The sequence below is a fragment of the Odontesthes bonariensis genome, chromosome 24 (genome assembly GCF_027942865.1).
Source record: "Odontesthes bonariensis isolate fOdoBon6 chromosome 24, fOdoBon6.hap1, whole genome shotgun sequence".
Classification (NCBI taxonomy): domain Eukaryota; kingdom Metazoa; phylum Chordata; class Actinopteri; order Atheriniformes; family Atherinopsidae; genus Odontesthes; species Odontesthes bonariensis.
Window position 1 is genome coordinate 6,613,937 of NC_134529.1, and position 21,490 is coordinate 6,635,426.

At 39.1% G+C, this 21,490-nt stretch overlaps 3 protein-coding genes across 3 annotated transcripts; all 3 read right to left on the minus strand.

Moving 5' to 3' along the window:
- Positions 1-523: 523 nt before the first annotated feature.
- smpdl3a (sphingomyelin phosphodiesterase acid like 3A) lies at positions 524-10,568 on the minus strand. Its single transcript, XM_075459067.1, has 8 exons — positions 10,365-10,568; positions 9,295-9,508; positions 7,627-7,771; positions 6,879-6,975; positions 5,598-5,761; positions 5,254-5,434; positions 4,668-4,792; positions 524-2,686 (listed from the first exon to the last, which is right to left on the minus strand). Exons 1-8 carry the CDS (start codon positions 10,459-10,461, stop codon positions 2,381-2,383), a joined length of 1,329 nt encoding a protein of 442 aa, XP_075315182.1. The 5' UTR covers positions 10,462-10,568; the 3' UTR covers positions 524-2,380.
- Positions 10,569-11,999: 1,431 nt separating this feature from the next.
- LOC142375320 (fatty acid-binding protein, brain) lies at positions 12,000-13,758 on the minus strand. Its single transcript, XM_075459312.1, has 4 exons — positions 13,622-13,758; positions 13,341-13,513; positions 12,830-12,931; positions 12,000-12,473 (listed from the first exon to the last, which is right to left on the minus strand). The coding sequence occupies exons 1-4, from the start codon at positions 13,692-13,694 to the stop codon at positions 12,423-12,425; spliced, it is 399 nt and encodes a 132-aa protein (XP_075315427.1). The 5' UTR covers positions 13,695-13,758; the 3' UTR covers positions 12,000-12,422.
- Positions 13,759-18,531: 4,773 nt separating this feature from the next.
- Positions 18,532-21,250, minus strand: LOC142375644 (uncharacterized). The gene is made up of 7 exons (XM_075459790.1): positions 21,190-21,250; positions 20,691-21,017; positions 20,128-20,364; positions 19,937-20,026; positions 19,633-19,661; positions 19,484-19,546; positions 18,532-18,636 (listed from the first exon to the last, which is right to left on the minus strand). The coding sequence occupies exons 1-7, from the start codon at positions 21,248-21,250 to the stop codon at positions 18,532-18,534; spliced, it is 912 nt and encodes a 303-aa protein (XP_075315905.1).
- Between the last annotated feature and the right edge of the window lie 240 nt (positions 21,251-21,490).

Sequence of the window (21,490 nt, forward strand, 5' to 3'; positions counted from 1 at the left end):
AGTAAACTTACTGTTTTATCATGACTAATTTAAGATATGATGGTGTAGATGCTGCATGTCTGGACTTCCCTCTAACATAGATTTCAATTGGTCCTAAATTGTGATGATAAAAAAGTATGAGGACCAATACTTACACTACCATGGAGAACCATTATAAAGTAGATTGTTATGAATAAATGTTACCTAAAGACACAGTATTTGGACATGGGACTGTTGCTTTGCAAAATAAAAAAAGTCTGGGAGTGAAGCTGTAAAAAGTTCACTCAACATTTGGGGAGGGAGGCAAACAGACAAAAGAGTCTGGAGGGTGGAGGACCGGAGGAGAGGGCCAAATGCTTAAGCTGGTGGCTGAGAAACGAGAGTACTTTCTAGAAAGTTTGAACAAGAGAAGAATAAGATGGGGGGCTGATAGTGGGAGGGAGTGAACTTGAAGCGCTACGGTCATATGAGGTTAGTCATTGTTGCTGTGTCTCCCCTGCAGACACAAGTTTGTGTGCAGCATTCAAGTTAGAGACTTACAAAGTTTTGCTTTTTCAAAATTTAATTATCTCTCCAGTGACACACATTATGGTTCAAAGACATATGCATAAAGATCTTTATCTAATACAAAAATATACAACATTATTAAAGTCTTTGATATGTAACATCACATATGCTTATCACCACGAAAGTGACACTTTTTGTACAAATTTAAATGCACTTCTCCCACACTTTTCCATAAACATCTCAAACTTTGTGCCCATTTATTCTCATTCTTATTTGTGTCTTTAACAAGCAGAGAAAGTGTCCCTTTATCATGGCCCTGTGTTCATTAAACCCTGCACAATATCAAACTGAGTCTAAAAGATTTGATTCATCTCTCCCCTCAGACATAGTAATGATTTCTCAGCACAATCGTTTAGCAGCATTTAGATCACTTAGAGTATTGCATTGGTTTCCATTCCGTTGCCTTCTGTCCCTTTATCAAGTCATATCTGTGTAACAAGTGCAACATTTAGTCTGAATGATGCCTGCCACAACCAGCACCAACACCAAAGGTTACTGTAGGTGCATTTCAACATGCAGCACCCAGCGGGTAAAAAGCCCGGAGCATTTTTACAGGAGCTAAAAGATCCTTCCGCCTCGGGTCTGTTACATTTCCACTGCGGTCGAGGGTTTAGGGTGGATTAGGCAAATTAAGTCTGCTGAAGTTTGTTGCTCCCCCTCATCTGAATTTGCTGTAGTGTCTGCACAGACAGGATAAGTGGCTTGGCTGTATTAACTCATAATCTGTCCATACAACATACAACTTTTATGGTTGTTTTTTTTGGTGTTTTTTTTCTGTGCTTTACTTTATTATCACGATAGCTGCGGCTGTGGTAGCGTTGGCGGGGCCCTGTGGATCAGATCAAACATTTCTATGGGGTGTTCTTCTTCGTGTCTTAGTAAGTCTCTCCCTGGCTCCTGAAAAAGGTTCCTGGGGTGGAAATGCAGTTTTTGTGACAAAATGGCAGAATTAGACATCCCAGAAATTAGAATCGGGTGGAGTTATATGGAGATAAAAGAAGGTTTACGGGTCATAAACTTACATGATGGATTAAGAGCTGTAATTCATTCTATAGAAAAGACCTCAACTGAAGGAGAGCACTTAATAAGCTTATTAAGGTTATCCCCTTTTCAGTCATGTGATCTAATAGAAGCGTGTGGAGGTGGACTTCTGAGCAGAGATGCAGCCCTTTGCCTTTGTTTTATTCTTTACACGAAAATTAGAAAAATGTTAACGTCACTGTGTCCTCCCTCCACACTGGAGGCCGAAGCCAATTAGAGATACAGGCTAACTCTGTAGAAAAAGGGACTTTCACATATAATTCAGCAATGTGGCACCTTCCCGTGGAGATGTGCTTCAGAACGCCTTTTATCTCTTTAAGGACAAATATTAATGAGGTTAGCATTCATGCAAAAGTCAAAGTTGGAGAATGTTTTTGTGTCTTTTATAGAAAATATACGGCAGCTGTATCTCTGTATCGTCAGTGTGTGTGAACATTGTATTTTCCTCTGTTTGTATTTGATTTACTGCCATTTATAATCTCAAATGCATCTGGATATGCTTTAAATCAATGGAATCTATCATTCATATATATATAGATATATATATATATCTATATATAAAAAAAAAAGCAAACAAGAACAATTGCATGAAAAAATTTCCTAAATTGTCTTGCACATTTTGTAGATTTGCAAGCCCGACAGGTACGGTCAAGATTTGAATCAGAAAAAGATCAATTTGTCCAATATTTGGGCTCTTTGGAGGCGATTCACGGCATTTCCCTTTTATCTGATTCCAGCGGAATTAAGAAATATTCTAAAACAATCCAAAAAAAACTCCTGAGACAAATTCTTGCTACCATTCTCCGTTTGCCAGACATCTGGAGTGGGATTGCTGGTCCAGGCAGAGCACAGCGCACACCTGATTGACCTTACAGCTACCACCACAGGTTATACTACTGTTATAGTTGACCATGAAGTGATTGAAATATTTTTCGAAGGCTTTCGTCTGCGGCAGCCAGAAGCTCAGGCCCAGCTGAAGCAGGCTTTGTGGCCGGAGGTCAGTCAGTCCAAAAGCCTCAGTCATGATATATTCAAGCCTCCAATCGGATCTTTGTTTCTCGTTGGCTTCCGTCAGATTCAAATAGTACTGCCAGATATCCTTCAGAGAGAAAGAAAAGCACCAAAAAGGAGAGAAAAAAAAGTCTGAGTCTTTTTGAAAGCCAGAAACAGTTTTTGTGTGCTGATTGACACCATGATTAATCATCACCAAAGACTTGTTGATTCTGTCTTTGAGCAATGAGGTAAAAGTTGGAGTCTGTGCTTGAGTGCAGGGCATTTTTGGTTTGACCTAATGTTGCCATTATGCTTGCCAGCTTCTCCCCTTTTTCCATCTTTCTTTGTGATAATTCCCTGAAAACTCTGCAGTTGATCCAAAACGCTGCAGAAAATAATGAGGGATACTGTTAACAGAGATCATATCCCTCCTGTTTTAGCATCTCCACATTGATTCCCTGTAAAAAAAAAAACTAGAACTCAAAATACCTCTCATCATGACAAAGCCTTCAATTACTCTCAATCACCAAACAAGAGCTCCTCACAGGAGCTGCAGGACTGTTTCCAGGACAACAGGACGCAGAGCTTTTAGTTTTGAGGATCTTTTGTGTTGCGCTAAATGCTGACCACCTCTCTGCTTTAAAGACTAAGCTTCAGACATATTTTTGGTTTGAAGAGCACATATTCATGTCACTGATCTTTTGGTGCATTTCAATGCTCTTTTTGGTCTTTTGTATACTTATAAAAGCACTAATTTTTCATAGATGTTTTGCTTTTATTTCTATCAAATCCACCTGCTTTTTAGCCTGGGAAATCCCATGCTGCTTTGCGCTCGATTTCATTCTCACTGCAAAGGCAGCCTGGAAACCACCGCCCTTATTTTTGCCAGAGTTTGGGAACCAATCACAGAACGGGGGGGGCAGCAAGACGATGACGACGTCTATGCGCGACACCGAAGCTCGTAGAGTGTTAATCCAACATGACAGCGGACACAACGTTACCGTTCAATGCAGCCTTAGAAAGTGTTTCGGAGTAGATTCACCCTGGGGTCATTTGAACCGTGATATCCAGCCAAGTAGCCCACCCGACGTTTTTCCGATATTGGCTGAACATCAGCTGAGTTACTGAGTTATCCCTTATACCTTAGTACAAGCGCTAACGGACCCTGGCAGCATCTCCAAAATTACCACACTAAAATCATATGCCATGACACCAAACTTCTACAGTAGTACAAATATGGTCTGTACTCACAAAACGATGCATTTGGAAGTTTGAAAATAGTCCAGGAGTTTATTATTGTCAACACAAGCCTGATAGCTTCTCTGCAGCTAAAGCTACGTCGACGTCACTTCAGAGAGCTGGGAGCTTCAAAGTAAGATGAGGGTTGAGCTACTACTGTAGACAACAAAGCAAGGCTGCTCAATTTCTCCATTGATAAAATAAATTCACAACTCTACAACATAAAAATTCATGTAGAATATAGCATATAGGCCTACTTTGTTGTTAATTTAAGTAGCTTAGAGCGCAAGTTTACTTTTATTTTACTTTTTTTTCTTCTTCCTCGTCGAATTTCTGTCGTCATCTGGTATAAGTGATACAATTGGCTATTAATCGCGCGCAAAGCAGCATGGGAAGAACCTGACGTCATTTGATAGACATTCGTAGCGCCCAATAAACGGCTCCAGGCATTCGTAAACCACGCCTCAAATACGAGAAAATGCACACCTAGTTCCCAGACCACCATCTCATCGAGATTGTGGACGCGTCAGCCAGGCTACCTGCTTTTTGCAAATTGCTTTCTCTGTTTTTGTTTGTCTGCTCTTCTTGAGGTTTAATTATGAAAAATTATCTTAACACTTGTTGGTTTAGCTTCATATCTGTCAAACCTGTCAGACTATATTTGAAAGCCCTCCAGAATTTAGCTTGCAATAAGTTTAGAAGAGTGCACAGAGCCCAGGCATCAGTTACACTAATCCTACCTTTAAGATGTTTTTAGCAGTGACGGTGAGCCAGAATTCATTGTCCATCATCATAAACATCTACTTTTTATTAGAAAACAAATATGAGTTGACGGTGTAGCTTCTTACCAACAGACTGTAGTCCTTGCTGTTGTACAGGTACATGCGGAAAGCTGGGTTATTGGAGTAGGGCTCCAGAATGCTTTTGATCGGTGTAACAGCCGGTGACACAAAAAGAGAATTCACTGGTTCACCTACAGAAAAAGATGGCAAAACACAATCCAACAAATGGAATAAAAAACATAATGAAAGCACTTTTTCAAAGTTTTTCAGGTATGACGCCACTGTAAGTTAAAAGGGAAAAAAGTGCATGAATTTGCAGGGTTGGATCAACATGATTAAATTCCACATCACAGATTATTGTGCTCAGTGGGACAGAAATCCAAGCCCCATGTGCTGCAACGTTGCATCAACAGTTTGATCAGCGTGTTCTTTTCTTTATTCGCAGCCATCATTTAAAGTCCAGATGTTTAATATGTTGATTTCTGGCCAAAATGAGCTGAATCCAGTGATGTAAAATTCTACCGAATCAGACTTAGGAGAGATGTCTGTGGTTGGAGACTAATTCATGTGATTCTTTGAAAAAAATGCTTCAGTAAAAGCAGGGTCAACCGAACACGATCAAAGTCAACTTCAGTCATGACACATTTTTCACCTTGTTGATCCAGCAGCACCATGATGCTGTCTCTGTGGGTGTGGCCGTAGAAATGTCCTGCAACGACCCGACTGTACTTCCTGAAGATGGCGACCAGCCTCTCGTTGTGGCGTTCTCTGATAGCAGTGGTGTTTCTGCCAAAGGGCAGATATCCCACTGGTACGTGGGCTATGATGTATACCTAGAAAGGGAAAATCAAATATTTTAAATATACTCAACACACATTCAACATTTTGATTCATGTGTTAAAAAAGATAAGCTATGATTCGTGAAGGTATGCCAATTATTAGCGACTTTAACACAATCGACTTGATAAGACGGAATACAAACAGAACATTTTATACCCGTTCCAGGCTCCCAGCAGCCTTCTCCAGAGTATTCTCCAGCCACTCAAACTGTCCCGCCGGGTCTGTCATGTTACTTGTAACTTTATCGGGACCATAGTAAAGAATTGTGTTGAGACTAACCAACCGTAAACCAGGCTTCACCAACTGGGAGTAGTACCCACCTACAGGAGCAGACCAAAGCACAAAATACCATCTTTATTCTCTTCTTACATTAGAAAAGGCCATGAATCAAAATGAAAATGGCTTATTAACATATTTTGAATTGATTGCCCGACAGAGTTTAAATTTAACTCCATGTTTCAGTGATGATTACCAAATACTGAGACCATGTTTTTCCTTGACGACATTAAACTGAATATCTCTGGATTGTTTTAACAAAACAAACAATGAAAAGATGCCACGTTGGCCGATTCCCTGATTCCTCCCATTTTACAGACTAATTTATAATTCATGAAAACAGATGTTAGCTGCTGTGACTATCATTGGTAACATTATATGTCCTCATTTTTTGTATATATCTTGCTTCACATCAGCTTCTTTTGAATTCCAACACAGCAAATGTTGGGTTTGAGGGCTTATTGGTAAAATCAGCAAAAGATCTGTGATTTTCTGTGGTCTTCCTCTGTGGTTTTCTCACTTCCTCATGTCTTTATGCAAAAACCTCACAGTTTACATACGCAGTATGTAATTATATTCATTTCACTGTAAGCTTTAAAGCGGCACTATGCAACTTTCAGTAATACGGGGTTTGTTTACCATGCAATACACACCCCAAAGCTGTAGGGGGGGCTCCGTAGAAAATAAGGCGACAGTCTAGCCATATTATATATTACTACTCTAGAAGCTAACCACATTCAATTTAGCCGTCGACAGCTAATGGAGAGAGGTGTGTCTTATCAGGCTCCCTGGCTCGGCTCAGAGCCCTTTAGACCTGCCGTGAAGCAGTAGTTCTCGGCTCTCGTGTGTCGCGAGACTTCCAGAGGTAAACAAAGCACGCGGCGCCACAGGCAAAGTTGCAAGCGCTGTTTCGGGCTAGGGCCACCAGATGGAGATGGAAATGTCACCGTTTTCATCAGAACAGGTCAGCCAAGCTATCTGATGATTGCCAAGCAATTTTATGACCATGAAAAAGTTGCATAGTGCCGCTTTAAAGTAGTGAGAATGCAGAGAAAATAAAGCAGGTGGACATGAATGCATGTTAAAAAATGTGTGTTAAATGTGTGTTTTTAATGTATTTAAACCATTAACTGTTGACATGAGAGATAGTGGTGAATCTACCCTGTGAGAGGGTGAGCAGAGCCTCAGTCTGCAGCCAGGGCTTCCAGAGCTCAGCAGCAGCTTTGTAGATGGCATTAGTGGAGTTTGGCATCTGGTCCTAAAACAATAATACAAACACTTAAAATCCTCTTTCTTAAGAACATCACTTTTACAGATCCTGTTTATCTTCTGTAGGTAGGTTTTTCAGCCTGAAAACTTCTTCTTTTGTCCACCACTTCTCCAGTTTGCTAAAATTTGTAAGGACACACTGCACACCATGCTGAGATATGTCAGGTTTTAAGATAAAAACTCTTTGGGAATCACCTTGTTGCTGCAAAAATACCTTTTATGTCTATCAAAGGGTGTTAAAAATAAAGATGGGAACATATTGTGTGTATTTGTGTCTTTTGAGAGACTATTTAAGGTTTGCTCTTTGCTAAATTTGCTCATTTTTCAGTTTATTTTCAGTTTATTTTCAGTTGGACTGGACTGAAAATATGAGAAAAAGCAGCCGATGTCCAAAGAAAAACTTTGAAAAACCTTCAGAAAGTCTAAAGAAACACTGTTCAAGACCACAAGAAAGTCTGGCTGCTTGGAAGGAAAATATAAAGAAACGAGGGCTGAATAAAGACTTCTGCACAGTAAACACGACTATCCAGCTGCATGCTATGCCAACACATCATAAAGCTGAGGTTCAGCACACATTCAACAGCAGCTAAGAATTGGTGAATTCATAATTAAAATGTATTTGATTTCATCATTTAGATACCTGTGGCCAGTAGTCATGGTTTCCCAATGCAGGGAAGACTGTCAGGTTGGGGAAGTGCTGTCTGATTGTCTGGGTCATGTTACTGATAACCTGGATCACCATCTCTGTAGAAAGCTGGTCTGGAGGGACATGAGGTGGACTGTCGCTGTGAGAGAAGCAGCAAAACATCCAGTATTACAAGCCCAGGCCAAATGAGACAAGCTGAAAGACATTAATATCCATTTGGTTTAGTTTGATGTTGTGAGTTCAAGTTAAAACAACATTGTAAAAAAATAAATGGCATTTGTTTAATAAGATACATTAGGTGCTTCACTGAAAACCACAGGGGACATCATAAAGTGTGATTGTAGTCACACAGTTCAGGAGGAAGTGATACTTCGGTTTGGTTTCACGCATGAAAACACTTTGTGTTGGAGGAAATTAATTGACAATCATAAACCACATTATTGCCTCACATCTTTAACTCTCCTGGGACGAGTGTCCGGGAGATTTATCCGACACCACAAAGACATCAACGCAGAAATACAAGTGAGATGTGAGCCGAGGAAAAGACGTGTCGTCCAGATGTGGAATCTTTACCTGAAAATGAATCTCGTGCCATGAATGACTTGAATGACAGAGCCTTTAGAGACAAATGGATGATGAGAAACTGGGAGAAAATAAGTCTAAGTCTAAGTCCAAACCTTCACTTTGATGCTTAAACAAGAATTCAGACCTTTCAGAGGCCTACACTGGCAGCAAAAGCAGGTCGAGATGTCATTTCATCAACAATAGCTGCTCTGTTTCATTGACCGACTCTTTGTTGCTCTAAATAAGTGTTTGCTTGTTATAAACTGTAACAGATGCTTCATCATCACTACTTTTCCCAACCATTTCCTAAAAGTTTGAACAGAGAATGTCTTAGATGTTTCTGTGAAACATAAGATCAGCACTTGGGTTTAGAAACCATGTTTTCAGAGAAAAACAGAGATAAAACCAACGATGGACGACTTTGATTTAGTTTGTTTTAGTTTGAGGAACCTTTGTGCAAATAGTTTTGGATAGAGCGCCTTTAATTTTCAATGAAATGCTTATGTTACATAATGATCCATCTTTATTCTTTAATCTAGTCGCTTACATTATCCACAGTGAAACTCAACCATCAGCAGGTGGGACTGAGTTTTCTGCTCAAACGTGAAATATGAGGTGAATTTCTGTCTTTATACACTAAAACAGGGCTTTGAGCTGCACGGTGTTGGCAGTGTTCAGAGCTGGAAAGCTGTTGAGCATCTTCTTTTGACTGGCTAACGTTTTCTTCACAGTATTAAACATAAAGAAACAGTAAAACTAACATCTACACCACATAGAACGGTCATCCATTTCTCTGTTAAACAGAGAGAACCTCAAATCACCTGAAAATGCTCCTACAAGGAAACATATCAGAGTGACTCCACTTCTGAGAAATATCCTCCTCAACCTTCTGCTCCAAATAATCCATAAAACATTATTACAAAAACACAAGTACACTGTACTGCATAAACAGGAAGTGAAACCACTGACATATCTTTCCTGTGAACTGGTTCAACTGGTTTGCTGACTGACAGATTTGAAACTGTTACGTCTTCAGAAAAAGTTTTGCATCAAGGCAGCTAAAAGTGACTTTGAGTGTCCCTGCATGTGTGCACTGACCCGGTCCATATGATGAAGTCCTGCGGCTGTGTGAGCGGCGCCATGCTGGAGAAGGCCGACTCTATGAGGCTGTAAGGGGAGTCGCACAGAAAGTCTCCGTATATTCCGGCATGGGAGGCTGGGACTCCTTTGGAGGAGAAACAAACCTTTGTGGGGTCCGGGGCCAGGTGGTAGGTGGGGTCCAGGTGGAGGTCAGTGATGTGCCAGAACCTGCCTGAAAAGATGGCAGGCTGGTAAATAGGGATTGAAAGACTAAAGGACAGTGACATTAAAAACTTTACTTGTGTAAAATTGATTAAATGGATAAAAAAAAATGTTCTGATGAAATGTTCTGATGTCTTGAGCACTAAGAGGCAAAAGTAAGAAAAGAGGGAGGAAGCAATAGACTTTAGTGAAGAATATTGTTTTATAATGTGCACAGGAACATGGAGCTTTGCATGCAAACGATGTAAAACAAAGAACAAAGAAGCCAGTTCCTTTTTCGACCCAGATGTACGTGCAGAACAACATGTCGACTTTCTGGTCCTAAAGTTCTCTTTGACTTTCAGACGTCTGGGTGACATATATTAACACATAAATATCTACAGTAAATTTCATATATCTTGGCGTGAGACCACCTCAGTGGGGTATAAAGTAATCGTATTTAATAGTAGATAATAAGACAAACTCTAAACCTGTTTTATCATTCAAATTGTGAAGGTAAACAATCAATTTACCTCTGTAACCCCCAATTAGCAGGAAAAAGAAACAGATTTCGTTTAAAAATCTATCAATTTATTACGTTTTCAGCTTTGGCAAAACAATCTGAAACTTTACAGTGAATTGCACCGCTTATTTTCCATCAATAGTGCCTTCGGGTAAATTCGGCGAACAAGACACGAGTCAAGCAGAGCGAAATATTGAGCAAAAATATATACTTCTATTGGTTGAACTCGCTACAATAACGCCTCATGTCGTATATCCTGCAAAGTAAATCCAGTAGATCACTACAAATGCAAATATTTAAGTAGTGACACAAGATGCAAACACACGGAGCTCTCATCAGTGAAACTCGTCGTGCTTCCTCTCACCTGTTCCGGGCAGGTAGCTTTTCCGAGTCGGTGCTGCAAAGCCCGGAGCGGCTCGGCAGCTCAGCAGCAGCAGCACCGAACACAAAATGGGCTTCATGACAGTAAGATGTATCACATACCATTTACATGAACTAAAACAGATAAATACAGCAGGTCTTTTTTCTCAGAAGTAAACAGGAAGTACAGTAACCAATCGGTCACGTGACCACTGCGTTTTGGAGCTCAAGGGGGAGGAGCTTATAACAATGGAACCCGGAGAGTGTGCAGGGTGATTGGAGGTAACTGCGTACATTTCTTCAGGTACAGTAATACAGTAAGACCGTGAAGTACTTGAGTATGTCCCTGTCATACTACTGTTGTATTCCTTTATGTATTTTATACAAGAATATTGTACATTTTCCTAATTCATCTGACATAAACAACACAAATCAAAGCTTTACCTTATTTACATTTTCATGTTTAAAAGGAGAAGCACTATAAGTCTATAAGCCTATTATAGGTTTAACCACCTAGATAAATGTTGATGGAATCATTTCTCTACCTCAACCAATCTAAATCTAAGCTATTATCTGCTGATAGGAGCAACTTTTCTGCCTCATTGTTAATGATTTGGGTACATTTGGTAAACAGGTGTATACTTTTACAATATCAGAATTCTCAATATCTGTATAATATTAAAATAATATTTAATGGAGTAATAATACTAATTTTTGTCTTCATAAATGCTTTGAAAACAAATTAATACGATACCCTTTGTGATTTATACAGCCACCCTCTCTCCTACCTAATGTCCCTCTCCAATAAAACTAAAGTTCACTCCATGTTACACAAGAAATTGATTTTCTTCCTCTCTCCTGTTATTAAGATAATTCATTCAGTTTACACATGACAGTATGCAGAATGCTGTAAAAAAAAATATGTGCCTTAAATCTGTTAGTATTCTGTAAATAAACTGATTCTACAACACTTTATCATTCAGTATATGGTGAAGTCAACATTTATTCTTGCAAAAATAAAACAATTTGCATTTAAAACAACTAAGCTCTCAGAGGTTGTGGAAGGCTGAATTTGGAAAATTTCCACCCAAAATTACTCCAAAAACACCATGCTTAGCGATGGCAGCATCTAATTTGCAGCATCAGATCAGTTATCCATCTCTGATTGATCTTTTTACACCAATAATGGTGAATAGAATTCAAGCTGTGATGCTCTCAGTTTTGATAAATTAAATAACATTTAATTTTGCATTAACTGTACAGAATACGCCCTGTGATGGACTGGCGGCCTGTCCAGGGTGTACCCCGCCTCTCAGCCATTGACCGCTGGGATAGGCTCCAGCCCCCCCGCGACCCGACCGACGGATCAGCGGGTATAGAAAATGGATGGATGGATATACAGAATACTGTGATTTTCTGTGGTATTCGAACCAGGGACTAGTCGACCAACCATTTTAAAGCAGAATGATTGTTAGTTTGGAGAATTGTCTATGTTCAGGTGATGAATTTAAGTCATATATGAACAGTTTTAGCTCAGTTTTTTGGTCTTTACCAACTCCTGGGGGAAAACTTGGACTCTGTGGTAAGTCTCTATCAGCAGAGCTGCCCAGAAGAACAGCAAATGTTAAGAAAAAATTAATTTAAAGATAACAAAAAAAGATTTATTCTTCGATTCAGATTATTAAAACAACATGTTTCTTTCAGAGTGACTTCACACAATGACTTATAGCCTCTTCTTCTGTGCAGAAGTCAGATGTTATATTACAGAATTCTCTCAAAGTTCACATTGAATAATTGATTCACTTGAAAAAAATACAGCAAGGGAGAGACCGAGATTAGCTTTCTGCATGTTTTAATGTTTATTTCATGTTCACATAGGGTTGCAATGACAATCAATCAATCATGAAAGAAATGTATTCATATAAAAAATCTTACAAAACATGTGCAGCTTGCAGGCCTTGTACATGTGGAAGAGGATGAAGTGCAAAGAGTAGCATACAGTCCACAATAATTATAAAATCAACAGTTATTGGCCGGTTCGGGATGCTGTCAGTCTGAGCACTCATGCCTTCTCATATGAACGCACCGAATGGATATCTTCAAAGGTCAAATTCTGCAAGAAAGAGAAACGGTTACCCAGTTAGTGCTAATTTTCTTACCAAAACATTGAAAAAACCTTAGGACAGATGTAATATGGGAAGGTAAATCTACAAAAGTCAGTCAAGCATGGAAAAATACAATATTTATATCAGATTTTCTTTGTTTACCATCTGTTTTACATAATAATGATTTGCTTGTTTCTGAAACATCGCAATAATTCCAGAAAATTTTACTCCCTGGATAATCATTTTGGTCTACTTCAAACTATTTGCTTTGTTCGTAACTTTACTCTATTAAAGTCTTGTATTGTGAAAAAGTCAAACAGGACTGGAATCAGAGGTATGTGTGAGCTGCATCCGTCTCTCTTACCATGACCAGCTTGCCATCCTTGATCTCCCTGACAAACTTGGTCTCCTTGCCGTCCCACTTCTGGACGTGGACCAACTTGTCTCCCTCCAGAGTCACGGTGGACTGAAAAGAGAAAGACAGGAGGAGGCTTTCAGCATGAAAAGTGGAAAATTTGTGCATTATCATGCTGCCATATGTCGGTCAGCTCCTGTCGATGATCGAACACAACTCAGCTTCAGAGTTTCAGAAAATAACTCTTTTCACATGCATAATAGTGCTGAGAATGATGCAAAGTTTCCTTATATGCAATTTAATGCCCTTTATCGCTCACATGAAGCAAATCTAAACCTCTTTTATGGAATCCCAGCGTTTCTGGAACAGCAACAGATTTATTACACTAAAAAAATACTCAAATTTGCTTCTATTTACTGGTTTTCTTCAATTTCATATATACATCATCTTATGTTTCGTCACAAGTTTAACTAAATTTGCAACCCATAGTTTTAGCCTTTCTTTTTTATTGTCAACTTACTTTGCAGTTCCTGTCATCAGCTGTGGTTTCGTCAAATTCTTCTCCCAGTTTGAAGGAGATCTCAGTGTTTTTGAAGGTGCTCTGGGTGCGGATCGCCACCTTGTCGCCCTCCTGGCTGATGACTACAGTTGGCTTGGTCACATTACCAACCTGCCTGGTGGCAAAGCCCACACCTGAAGAATGGATAGAGGGGACATATTGTTGTCAACAGCCTATTTTACGACAATCTTATGTATGTGAGTGAATTAGACGAGCTCAGAGCGAAAGAGGTTTTTACTCACCAAGAGCTTTCATGTACTCATCGAAGTTCTCACTGTCGACCAGTTTCCAAGTAGCACAGAAGGCGTCAACCATGGTGAAGGTTTGCAGAGGGCCAAAGTTATCTCCAAAGCACACTGAGAAAGCTGCAGCTTTTGCAAGTTTATTCCCTACAGTTATTCTTCTGCCTCTTATTATTATGCATGCAGGTGGGTGGCACCAAGCATCCTATTGGCTCAGGAGATTTTCACTTCGTTGTGATTGGCCGTTAAATTGGGTCACGCTGTACTGCAGCAGAAGAAAAAAAAAAAAGGATTAGGCCATTTGTATGCTTAATGGTGTAATTACTCTCTTTCATGGGTGTTGTGGGGTTTGGTGGGGTGGTCCCTGCCATATCTTGGCTGTAAGAAAATCACATCACTTACTTTTTGTTTGCATTTCATCAAGATAAAACTTCTTTCTGAGCTTCTACTTTGTTTTGTGTTCTGAAAAAGAGCAAGTTTTCTGTAATTCATGAGTGAATGAACATAAATGGGCTCAGAGTTTGGTGGTAAATGATCCAGAAGACTAGCAGAACAGACTCAGACTGCTCCTTTCCCAAGCTGTTGGAAGGCTTTATCCACATTAATGTTTCAGTTGATTGTTAATTCGCTGTGTGTGAAATGTGTCGTGTTGGGGAGCGTCACTGAAGCAGAATCACTTTGTTTGACAGCCTTTTGTCCTAAACTGCCTTAAAACTTTGCCCCCAAGTGCAATTTGTTCATGCTCAGCACACACACTAATTACTGAGGCTAAATGTCTGTATGCGAGACATCTGTGTGTATGTGTGTGTGTGTGTGTGTGTGTGTGTGTGTGTATGTGTGTGTGTTAGAGACCGAGGAAGCTTGTTCACACAAAGTAAATGTAAGTAAAATCATTTCTGTTTCAATTTTTGAAATCTTATGAATAAAAGACAAGTTACTGATGTCCATATCCTCATTTTTTGATGATTTAAAAACAGAAATTTTAAATATTTCTTCCTTAACATTGCAAAAATCTGACATGATGTCCAATCAATTCTAATACTTGCTGCATACTCGGGAAGTTTCACTATGTTCTTTTTTTGGTTAATCATTTTTTCAGGTATATTCCAATAAAGACCAGCTTTTTAAAAATATTTCATTACTTACACATGTCAGATATATTTTGCACTTGCTGCCTGTTTTTGATATGAAAGAGAAACATTTTACAGTTATTCTCTTGTAAGAAAGTCTCAGTTTGGGTACACATGTTGTCTTGCCGACACCTCTATGCATCACTGTCTGCTGGTCTCTTGGATAATATACTAAATATAATAAATACAGTGTGATAGCTAAACATTCTGTTTTACTCTGACTTAATTTCCACTGCCTCTGAGATGTTCAGGGTATGAACTTAATCTACGGTAGAATGTGTTACTAAATGTTGCTCCAACTCTTCAGGATTTCACCCAAAAGATTTTATCACTATATAATACTGGACCAAAAAGTTATGGAAGCACACGTTGGCTATAGGGTGAATGTACAGCCATGACCCCTGCATGTTAAAGGATCTCTGGTGCCACTCTCTGGTAAGACATAGAATAGAAAGACAAATGTTTAAATTTGCTCTGACTGCATGTTTTAGATTGATGTCCTGCTGAATCAATGTTCTCAAACCCCCCGAAGCTTAATGTTGAGCTCCTGAAAATTCTGCTCATTCACAGCTCCTACTCAAAGCAAATGGCAACTAAAGAAGCTCAGGGATCTAAACAATGACATTTTCCTCCCATCTGTAATGTTTCTAAGACTCAACATGCTTCACAGATCAATCAGCAGAGCCGGATGTCCCACTGATATATAAACCTATATATAATATAAACCCAGCAGAGCTCTTAGATCCAATGACTCAGCTGGTCCAGTCCAGAGTCCAGACTAAACATGGAGAAGCAGCATTTAGCTGTTATGCTGCAAACAAGTGGAACAAACTGCCAGTGGAGATTAAACTTTCACCAAATAGACATTTTTAAATCCAGCTTAAAAACATTTCTTTTCTCATGTGTCTATGCATGAAATCTGCACGATATCTGCTACTTATCTAGACTATTGCTTGTTTTTAAATTAATTTAAATTATTTTATTTGTTTCTCTTTATATTCTTTTATGTATTTTTAATGCTTCTTCCACTCCCTGCTGCAATGCTTTTATTTTATGTAAAGGACTTTGAATGGTTTGTACATGAAATTGCTATACAAATAAATTTGATTTGATTTGATTTGATTTGACTGATATGACACCATGACTCATCAGTTTTCATTTTTCCACATATTCCTTCATCACAGCAATGATGTATGTGATGTAAGTTCACCAAGATTTAGGAAAACTAAAAAGAGAGAAAAGGAAGAAATGAAAATGAATCTTCACTTTTTACCCGATTCTTCAGTGACAATTTGTATTCAAAAATTTGGATCCACTAAAAAAGGTTTCTGTGGTTGTTCTTTAAATGGTTTGAAAGTGATTGTAAGCAGGATTTAAATCAGGACTGGAGGGGGGCAGCTCAGCAGCTTCTCTCTGATATCAGTAAATATCAATAGATTATGTCTTGATGTCCATTTTCATGCTTTATCTAAAAAAGAAACAGTGCAATTAAAATATTAGAAGGTCGTGTGTTTGATTGTGAGCAAGAAAATGTCCAACAGGATTTAATTTATTCTAAAATGAGGCTTCAAATGATTATTGTGAAGGTAATCTGAGGTTAATCTGAGGTCACTGAAACTAATCTGAAGTCAATCTGAAGTCAATCTGAAGTCAATCTGAAGTCAATCTGTAGTCAAACAACACCTATTTGTCAGATTGAAAAGAAAACAATCTTAATTGATGTTGAGGTGTTTTTTTGGTGTGGACAGTAAATTGTTAACCTAACTGTTAGAGTTTATATTTTCCTCCTGCATGTTAATTTCATACATCTTTAAATCTTTAAATCATATATATTTCATATTCATGTAAAAGAAAGATCAAGTGGCTGCAGGGTATGATATCATAAGGAACATTGTGTTGGTGTTTTAGTGGTTAGATTCAATATAAACACAAGAAACTTGTGCTAAAGGAAAAAAAAAAAAATGGAACAGACTCAGTGAATAATTCCCTATAATATAGACCAGTGAGCAGTGCTGACCGACATGTCATTGGGGTCATCAGGTGGAAACCTCCTTTCATCAGTGTTTTGTCAAGTTGGGCCCACGACACCTCCAGGAGGCTAGACAATGATCACTGGCGTCCCAGAGTCACCCCCCTAATGCCAGCCAACACTGCCCCTCACACCACAACAACCATCTTTTTTTTTTTTTTTACAGCCACAAGCTACCTCAGCCTCTCACCAACTGCACACCAGTCACAGCAGGGTGGGGATACAAACCCTGGGTCGGGTAGGGGGTAATGAAAATATAGAGGGTGCCAGAGGTGGAGGCAAGACAAGACACACTAGCAGATTCAGCAGACAAACTCATCTAAACAGTCCTATAATCACAAAAAATGCCAGCAGAACCAAAGCCATACACCTCACTCAAAGCCAACTCACCCAAAATGGCTGCCTGTTTTCAAAAGGCTCACATGGGCCACACCCTACACTTAAATATCTTGAACTTCTTCTTTGCTTTTTCCAAAAGTCTGTTTACCCTAAGTGCTCCCCTTGCTGGGCCCCCAGCTACTATTGCTTCTTCTAATCCAAATCCATTGACTGGACTTTACTGCCTTATCTGACACTTCCTTCACTATTTTCCTCACACTCTGTCCACTTACACCCAGCTCCCTCAACAATGAGACAACAGATTTTGCAACAAATCCTCTACATCCTACTTCCACTGGACATATCCTAACTTTCCATCCTCGTTGCTCTGCTTCTGCTCCCAACTCCGCATATCTAAGCTTTTTCCTTTCATATGCTTCTTAACTGAGAGGAGTTTGTTTCTATTAACTGCTGAACTTGTGTGAATGTGAGAACAGCTCTTTTACCTGAGCATTTCAACCTGGTGAAGGACAAACCAGCACCTGAACATGTGACGATGAAAGACATGAAGGTAAATGGAAGTTTGTTTAGTTTTATAGCTCATTTAATTGGTTGCATATTAAAAAGGTATGTTAAAAACTTAAAAAGGTCTTTTTCTTTAACTTGAATTAAAGACAAACAACACAGAACAACTGACATGTCATGGAACATTTTGTGCATCAGTGGTTAGAGAGGCGTTAGTTTCTGGTGGCAGCTAAAAAAAAAAAGCAGCAGCAGAGGGCTGGTGGTTTTCTTTTTAGATTAAAACTTCGCCTTAAATGGTCAACAGTCGGCATCTCACTTCAGGCGTCAAACCACAAAGTTAAAAACATTTACAGCCAGAGACAGTAAACATGGTCATGTAAAATCATGTTTATTAAATTTATCAATATTCAGTTAATTAGCAGATAAAGAGGATTACAAAAGCGTTAAAGAATAATAAGATTTATAAAAGACAGAAAAAACATGGGGAAACAGTCCTATTTCTCAGACTCTCCATCTCTAGAGGATCTCAACATGTGTGCTGTATCAGTCCCTCCAAAGCTTTACGGGCTGTATTCACACTGCCTGATCAAAACTTTGTTACACATCCTGTCTGTAAGATACTGTGGTAGAACGGGAGTTTAAGTTGATCCAACTCTGTTTGCTCAGGACTGAGTAAAGGTGAACAATGACAGCTGAAAGAGGAAGCATTTTTGCAGCAATTTAGCATGACTGCTGTGTGAAAACGGTTAATGCACATAGATAATGACACAGCATCTTTCACAAAGCTAAAATATAATGTAAGTTTTTTTATATACTTTATGATGCTCTACTCATTAATATTAAAACTATATGAGCAACACAATCAGGCAGTTTTCCTAAAAACAATATATTCAAGAAGCAACATTTTATTACTTTGGTTCGTTGATGGTAATATAGATGCTGTTCGGATCAATGGAAACTCCAGCAGAAGAAGAGGAAGCTCTCACAGTGCTGTAGATCACAGTGTCGGGGTCCTAGAAGGAAGCATTACAACACATACATTAACATTAGACTTGCTACAGGTCCTCAAACCCATACAGAGTGATGGCTAATTTGTTCATGCAGACAAATATGACCCAAAGAAGGTTTTCTCTAAACTGCTGCTACAGATGAGACATGCACTCTGCCTGGCCAACATATACTGGGCTGAATGTACAAATGACCAAATGTCTCCATCAAAAGGCATGGGCATGTTCCAAGATGCCACCGCCAACACTCATTGGGCTCAAACTGTAGCGGTTGATGTGGAAATGAAGTGATGCAGGGAGTATGAGACGGCATTTAGTCCCATTTTACCACCACAGAGTCCAGATCTTAACCCCACTGGGTATCTTGGAATGAGTTTACTTGTACTTTGTACATCCATCTCTCTTAGCATCAGTACGAGATCCAGGCAAAATAACAACAATTACTTCTCTGGATGGAAAATAATGTTGTGGCTCTCCATAAGCTGATTGAAAGCATGTTATAAATAAAGCTAAAGGCGGCCCAACAAAACATTGAGCGTATCACAGCTCTTATTTAAGTCTATAAAAGACGTTTGTACCCTAAGTCATAAAAGGTAAAAGCAAACATACCCTGATGCATTTGAATAGAATATTTTGCTGCACTGAGCATATCTACATGTTCGGATGTAACAGAGAATTTGAATAAAAGACCAGTGCTTGACGACTGTTTAGCCCACTGATGGATCTGCTATGCTTAAAGGATGTTTTCCAGCAGTGGCAGAGGGAACATGTTACTGGTTTACCAGCAATGCTTGGACAACATTTTGAAAGCTATGCTTTTGCAGCCACTATTATAATGCATTTGAACACTCACCTGGCTTTTTTTCTTGGTGTTCTTGGTGTATCTGATGGAGGCGTAGGAAACCTCAGGATCAGCCTGCACAGAAAACACAACACAACTCTAACTTTGCTGTATAAAGTGACAAATTTGTGAATATTTCATGATTCAGTCGTTCAACTCACAGGGTTTTCTTCCTTCTTCCTTTCATTTCCTGAAAAGAGAAACGAGTTGAGTTAATCTTCCGCATTAAGAATCCAGTGATAAACACCATCTACATAAAAGGAGGCCAAATTAGTGCCTGTATTCATCTGAGCCAACAATCTTCACATGTTCAACTTCTTTAATTCAGGTTATGATCAAGTCATTCTCTAGTTTTTCCATCATTGTAAAAGTTTGATTCTCAAACACTAAGTTAACACTTGTTTTCAGCATAATGAGAGAAGTGATCTCATCACTAATGAAGCTTTAATCAGTGCAGGTTCTCACCTTTAGTTTTCTTCCATATGATGATCACCACACCGACTATTAAGAACACGGCGACACCCACAGACACAATAACAACCCACCATGGCTGACCTGCAGGGAGAATTAAAGTTGGAGTAAAGTCAGTGATCCTTCAGAACATGTCTGTGAACGTCAGGCTGATATTCAGACTAAAAAAACAGAGATTCTGTCACCTCTTTGTTGTTGGGATGGATTCTTGGTTGTAGATGTTTGTTTGTCCGCTGATGTTTTTGTTGCTCTTTTTGTCGTAGTTGTTGATGTTCTGTGTTTGGTTCGTGTTACTGATGCTTTTGATGTTGTTGTTGTTTTTGATGTTTTCAGTGACGTAGTTGTGGTGGTCAGTTTTGTTGTTGCTGTTGTTTTTGGTGCTGATGTCACAAATTCTGATTTAGTTGTTTTTTCATCTTTACCTGAAGAAGAACAAGAAGAAAATGTGAGAAAGCGTTTATGAGACCATGATCTGAATAATTTACCTTTAAAATAACAGATTTTAAAGAATGACTGGAGAACAAAACTCCACTGAGTGTCTACAGCGATCATATTCCAACACAGAGCAGAACAAAGTGACTTTATCATTGTTCTTCTGTTCAGTCACTGCTGAAGATGGAGATATTGTGAGAGAAAGACAACGAGAGTAAAATTAACTTCATCACTGTGATCATAACTGTTGTGATGTTTCAGTGTGATGTTCTAACAAGACAGTTTGAGCTGAAAACTTTATGATGGAAATACTCACTGTTAATAACAGACAGATCAACCTCAGAGTCTGGTCCTTGTTCTCCTGATATGAACTGTCTGCAGGTGTAACGACCATCATCCTCATCTGTGACCTTCTTTATAACCAGAGAACAGTTCGCTGTGACACTCAGTCTGTCTGATTTAGCTGCTGCTTCTCTGTGAATCTGTCCATGTTCAAACAGTGTTACTGCTCCCATCTTATAACTGAACATCCAGGTAGAACTCTCACAGTTCTGCTGAGGACGTGTCACACTGTAGCAAGGCAAAGAGACGTCATCACCAACTCTGACAGTGAGTTTGTGCAAACTTTGCCCAACAGCTGCTGCTGTGAACAAAAGAGAAAAAGGAAAGAAGTGTTCAATACAAACTGCAACATGACTGTTTGTTTTCAGAGTAACCATCATTTTTTTATAAAAACAAAAGTTTGTGTCTCAGAAAGTAAAGCTTTAAAGGTGCTTTGAGTTAGTTTATTTAACATGTTTAATGTGTATCCTTACCTGTAAACTGAAGCATCAGGATCAGGAATAAAGACATTTTAATCCATCTGAATGTAACCATTGTGACTCTCTGTCTCTCTTGTTGTCTTGTTAACAAATGACTCAGTCTGAAGGGATTTCTTCTTAAACATGAATACGTTTTCTGCTTCCTGTGGTTTGGGAGGCGTCACTTCCTCATCACCAGAGAAGTTGATGCCTGACCAACAGTATTCACTGCAGGCTTTTTTCTTGCTGTCCAAACTACAGAGACGTAGTTTAAACCTGAACTATTGGAATTTAGAGTCACATTAACAGCACACTG

Excerpts from the sequence above, each read along its gene's own strand:
- LOC142375644 (XM_075459790.1), bottom strand. The coding sequence starts at position 21,250 with ATGGTTACATTCAGATGGATTAAAATGTCTTTATTCCTGATCCTGATG. Across the intron at positions 21,018-21,189 it reads CCTGATGCTTCAGTTTACAG|CAGCAGCTGTTGGGCAAAGT; the intron begins GTAAGGATACAC and ends TTTTGTTCACAG. Across the intron at positions 18,637-19,483 it reads ACACCAAGAAAAAAAGCCAG|GACCCCGACACTGTGATCTA; the intron begins GTGAGTGTTCAA and ends GCTTCCTTCTAG.
- smpdl3a (XM_075459067.1), bottom strand. The coding sequence starts at position 10,461 with ATGAAGCCCATTTTGTGTTCGGTGCTGCTGCTGCTGAGCTGCCGAGCC. Across the intron at positions 9,509-10,364 it reads AAGCTACCTGCCCGGAACAG|GCAGGTTCTGGCACATCACT; the intron begins GTGAGAGGAAGC and ends CCATCTTTTCAG. Across the intron at positions 7,772-9,294 it reads GACTTCATCATATGGACCGG|CGACAGTCCACCTCATGTCC; the intron begins GTCAGTGCACAC and ends CTTCTCTCACAG.
- LOC142375320 (XM_075459312.1), bottom strand. The coding sequence starts at position 13,694 with ATGGTTGACGCCTTCTGTGCTACTTGGAAACTGGTCGACAGTGAGAAC. Across the intron at positions 12,932-13,340 it reads CTGATGACAGGAACTGCAAA|TCCACCGTGACTCTGGAGGG; the intron begins GTAAGTTGACAA and ends TTCTCTTTTCAG. Across the intron at positions 12,474-12,829 it reads AGGATGGCAAGCTGGTCATG|AATTTGACCTTTGAAGATAT; the intron begins GTAAGAGAGACG and ends TCTTTCTTGCAG.